Here is a 5254-nt window from a genome sequence, read left to right as displayed (position 1 = left end):
TATATTTCCCGTTTAAAATTCAGATGTACTTGTATTATTAGTTTGTACTGGCGTAGGCGGTGGCGGGGCTGCTCATTTCCCCTCCTCGTGGATCCCCCTGCCGGTGCGGGACGTTTGGTCGCCGGAGGCGCTGGGCTACTCCGATGACAAATATAAGAGCAACTTCAACGCGGCGACCTATTTCGTTCGCGCGCGTCCGTTTGGGTCGGCGCAGACAGAAAAGTTGATTCAACGCGCCGATCCAAACGGACGCGCGTCCGCTTTTCGTCCGCCTGCCGACCCATTCCCGGCCCATTTTGAGGCTCATTTGCGTCGGCCCAGACACGAGGCGGACACGCGCGACGCGCGCCAAACTCCACCTGGCAAGCCTCCCCCCTCCCGCAAGACCGCTGCCGCGCCCAAGCCGAAGAAGAAGCTAACGCCCGCGGAGCGCGCAAGGGAATTAACGAAGAGGAAGGGCCGGAGGCACGCGGCGGACGCAAGGGACGAAGCATCGCGGCGGCCGCCGCGCAACAGGAGGCCCCTAACGGCTAACGCGCTGCGTCACGCTGATGTTTCTAGGGTTAAACCCTGGCCAGCACGTCAGCGACGCAGCCGATACCCGGCTTCCACGCCTACCCGCAAGGCTCCCGACTCTTCGGGGAATGCTCGCTCGAGGTGAGCGTGATGGCGCCTTCCACGCCCGCGCCATCAACCATCGACCTCAATGCCACACCGGTGGCCGGTGGCTCGTCATCCGGAGGGGAGGAAACGCGCGCGGCCCATGCCAGCCGACGTGAACTTCGGGCAACGACATGCCTGCTGGCATGGTGTAGGCATGAACTTCGGGCGACGACATGCCCGCTGGCATGATCTATGGCCGCGGACCTTATTCGAAATTTGCACGCAGACATGAAAATGGGTCGCAGCCATTGGGCGAACTGCCGACCCAAATCTTAAAGAGGGCGGACACCGAGCGGGCGGCCGACACAAACGAACAAAAAGCGGACAAAAGCGCCGTCCGTTTAGCTCGGCGCGTTGGAGTTGCTCTAATGGCGTGAAAATAACCGTGAACAGACATAATTTAGGGGAAAAATATACGTGATCTAAAACACTACAATCAGTATGTAGATGGGAATCAAATAGTGCTTCAGTCATCGTAGTCTTGTAGGAATTAGTGCCATCTAAAAAGACAAAAAGCACAATTAGTGCATAGAACAGCAGCGGCAGAGGCCGCCTCATACGTTGGCGGCATGGCCCACAAGGCCAGCACCGTTCCATCGCAGGATGGCCGCGCATGCCAATTCCTGTTACTCGCTGGTGGCCGCCTGCCAGTTTGGCGGCAGGTGCTGCCGCCATCAGACGTGGCGGCAGGTGCCATGCGTTGGCTGCCGTGCCTGCCGCCATGGCTGGGGGTCTTTTTTGCCAATTTAATTTACATGTAGTCTTTTCTGTTAATTCGTCTCGGCAAGTGGTCTTTTTGAACAAAAAATCGGGGTTGCCATCTTGGGAGGTTTGGGTTTTAGGGAGAGTGTGGCTGTGGGCGGTGGGCTCCGGACAAGGGCTCAAGCAACGACGGTGGTGTGGAGGTTAGCAGGTGGAGCTGTGTGGCATCTACCGCGTCGACGACGACAGGTCTTGGCAGCATGGTGAAGCTCATTCTTGGCAACGGATGTGACTGGATGGACGAGCTCAGAGCGGCGGAGTGTTTGACGCCGTGGCGGTGTCGATGGCCGGTCGGCCTCACAAGTACAATGCATATCTCTTTTCTAGAGATGGGTTAGCGGATCGATGACGGTGGCGGCTTCTGAAGCGTGTGCATGTGGTGTACACTTTGGATCTGCTGCACCGGGTCTATGCCCCTAGTATGTCATGCGGGCGGATAGGCGGTAAGCCCGGTTCTAAATGGTTGGGGTGATGTCATTTCCCATCATCGAGTGTGTAGGTTTGAGTAGTGGTTTCAGATTGTTTGGTGTATGTTCTTGTCAAACCTTTATTAAATAATTTAATAAATATGAGTGTGTGCATCTATTAATGCAGAGGCCGGGGGTTTTAACCTCTTTTTCGGAAAAAATCTCATGCTTGTCGTGTGCTTCTTGCTTGCAGAGATGCAATCGTGCTTGCGGTGGAGCGTGGTTTTCACTTTTCAGTTTATTACTGTTGAGACTGATTGTCAAATGATGCAGCAACTATGGGATACCAAAGATGACAAATCTGGAGGAGTTCATAGCATGAAGGAGATGAGATCGATGATCCACTCTTTCCACGGGTTTAAGCTAGTATTTGCTGGGAGCAGGTGCTAGTTTTTTAGCCCATTTTTGTGCGTGTTTTGCTGTTAAATTTGATGAACTTTCAGTTACGTATGATGTAATCCCTGGCCATCTAATGGATTCTTGCAATCAGATAAGGTGCCGCCTAACGAGTAAAGAGCTTTAGGGCAGTGCTTTCAACAATAAAATAAAATTTACTACCGTACCACATTTTTGCAGCCCAAGAAGGTCCTTCGTAGCGATAGCTGTTGATGCACCTTGCATCCTGGCATAATCCCAACCATCCAATGTGTAGCCGCCAATTGGTAGCTAGAATATGTTCCAACTTTTAAGACCAAAGAGAAAGAATGGATCTCCCCACTCATGACTCCGATATGTTTGGAGAAAGAATTTGACCATATGCCATGATGAGGTTGTGATGCCTTTTATCCATGGTCCTGTGACTCTGCTCATGTTCCTCGGTTGGCCACGGGGGCAATGAAATTGCGAGATTTCGCCGCCACATGTTCCATCTCCATGGGAGGAGCTACTAGCTCACGTGGAGGCGCTCCGGCCCGTCTGATGCTCGCCGTGGACCAAAGAATTAAACTGGGCATCTTTCCCCACTACAGTAGATCAATCTTCGTGGAATATAATCTGCATAAAGCGCGGTTTCAGGATTCCCCCGTCAAATTGTGATTTCTGGACCTCCTTTCTGAAGTGCATCTTGTCAGCTATACTTAGGGTGAATTTCTGCTGGGCATAGCATGTGCGGGTTCTAACGACATAAAGTTCGCTGCTTCACGTACGTGTTGAATTCTCTTCGTGGGGAGTTTCTGCTGTGACCTAGCAACCTTGCAGCATGCACGGAGATTACTACCACGAACGTACACGCAGCCACCGCCGCGTGCAGTCTACATCAAACTGGATCCCAAATCTGCCAATGGAACCTCTCAGATTCCAGGCACCAACTTGCGGGATTGGAATCCAGGCGGTCTCTACTCTACATCAGCTAAGCCAGGATTCAGAATATTTACTCCTTTTCCTGAGCCAAAAAGGGCATCCCAATCCTGATGTGCCGTAAATTATTCTGCTCGATCATTCCTATACGCACCCGCCACCCTAGCTAGCCTATCTCTCTATCTAGGTATATATCTCGCTCGATCCATAGCGCGGGCACGGACAAGAAAGGTGAATTTCTGCATGTGGCCCTGATCGCTACTGCACCTCCAAGAGGCATGAGCATCTGCTTATCACGTCGATCGGATAGAGCAGCTCCAGAGTGTGCAGACGTAGTCACCAACTCGTCGCCATGTTGCCCATCGGCCCGGAAGGCGCCACGTTGGTACAGTGGCCGGAAACGCTAGGTCTTCGACTTTTGAATCTTGTCGCAAAAATGATCGCGAAATGCAAGGCAGGGCCCCGTAGACTCTTTGCTGCAAGTTCAAGAAAACAAGAAATAACGAGCCATGCATGCATTTGACGTTGACGTGGATCGTTGATTCTTTGTTCCCAGGCGCACCGCAGCACCAGAATCTACATTCCAAAGGAAGCACCTTCATCCAAAAAAGTTCAGAATCTAATTAGCCTCACTGATCTTTCAATCCCCGAGCCGATGGCAATCCCGATACCATTCGAGCGACAAGGACGGCGGGGCGGCGCCCCAAGCGCCTATAAATAGCGGGCACCGAAGAAGCACGGCGATCATCAAACCATAACCACCGGAGCTTCTGAAGTGCAAAAACCATCAATCAGCGCAAACATAGCTCGGTTTCCGATCCAGTTGGAGATGTCTTCTGGGTCGAGGAGCTCATCCCGCGGCGCGGAGTGGAGCAAAAAAGAGAACAAGCTGTTCGAGGATGCACTCGCCTACTACGGCGAGGGCACGCCCGACCGCTGGCTCAAGGTGTCCCGCGCCATGAGCGGGACCAAGACGGCCGACGAGGTGCGCCGCCACTACGAGATCCTTGATAGCGACATTACTCCGGCAGGGTTCCTTTCCCCAAGTACAACACCCAGGGCCGGGGGGCTTGGAACTGATTCATCAATCAAGGTACCAAAAACCCAACCGGATCCTTGTCTCTTGTCTACAGTTTTTATAAGTGTGAAATATCAGCAGGTCCTTGAGATCTCAACTCAGTCACTTCTCATAATAACGTTAGACCATGCCCTAGCCTAGCATCTACGCAAAACTATGCAAACAAATGGGGGCATGCATGTTTCTCCCATTAAAATGCAAATGTCAATAATGTAGCCCAGTTCTAAATTTGAGAAGTTAAGATATGTTAACTTACAAGGTACGTCTCTTGTTGTTGTTGTTGTTTTTTTCAGGAGCGAAGCTTCTGAATTTTGAAGATCCTGCAAAGAGCTTTCCATAAAAAAAAAAGAGAGAGAAGATCCTGCAAACAGGATAACCTGTTGATAATCTAGTCCTTAGCTGGGACCATGTTATTGAAGCAAGCATAATTATGTACCGTATAACTAAGATTGTGGGCACTTGGTTAGGAATAAAAGAAGAAAACATATGTGTGTGTACATAATATTAATTAGGTTTGTAAGCAAATCAAGTGTGCTTGGTCTTGCTGATGCTAGCTTGTATTTTTCATTGCGTACAGTATTACTCATCTCCAATAAGTTTTGGAGTAAACATCTGTGATGTAAATCCCCTTTACCTGTGTGTAGTGTTTATGAACTTGTGCTTGGTAGAATATTCCTGTTTTATCTATCTTCATGACTCGGATGTTTACATTACACTTTACAAGTAATAATTATTGATCCTTTCTGACAAAGATGGAGTAGATGTGAGTATGGCTATGTGGCATCTGGTAACTTGTGTACTCCCTCCGTTTTATTTATTCCGCATAGTTTTGATTGAAGTCAAACTTTGAAAAGTTTGACCAAGTTTATAGAAAACTATATGAACATTTACAATAACAACCTTAAAAAAACATTTACAATAACAAAAATGTATGAAGTGAAAACATGAAGTTGATTCTTTGTCTTTTCGAACAGCTTTCGCATCTCAA

The 5254-nt window shown here is 49.7% G+C and overlaps 1 protein-coding gene across 1 annotated transcript; it reads left to right on the top strand.

Annotated features, from left to right (window-relative positions):
- The first annotated feature begins 3940 nt into the window (after window positions 1–3940).
- Window positions 3941–5017, top strand: LOC109781528 (protein RADIALIS-like 3). The gene is made up of 2 exons (XM_045229015.2): window positions 3941–4281; window positions 4560–5017. Exons 1-2 carry the CDS (start codon window positions 4018–4020, stop codon window positions 4572–4574), a joined length of 279 nt encoding a protein of 92 aa, XP_045084950.1. The 5' UTR covers window positions 3941–4017; the 3' UTR covers window positions 4575–5017.
- The last annotated feature ends 237 nt before the right edge of the window (window positions 5018–5254 follow it).

Source organism: Aegilops tauschii, chromosome 5, assembly GCF_002575655.3.
Source record: "Aegilops tauschii subsp. strangulata cultivar AL8/78 chromosome 5, Aet v6.0, whole genome shotgun sequence".
In the NCBI taxonomy this organism is placed as follows: domain Eukaryota; kingdom Viridiplantae; phylum Streptophyta; class Magnoliopsida; order Poales; family Poaceae; genus Aegilops; species Aegilops tauschii.
The sequence above is the reverse complement of the archived record's forward strand: the minus strand, read 5'-3'. Positions and strand labels throughout refer to the sequence as shown.

Excerpts from the sequence above, each read along its gene's own strand:
- LOC109781528 (XM_045229015.2), top strand. The coding sequence starts at position 4,018 with ATGTCTTCTGGGTCGAGGAGCTCATCCCGCGGCGCGGAGTGGAGCAAA.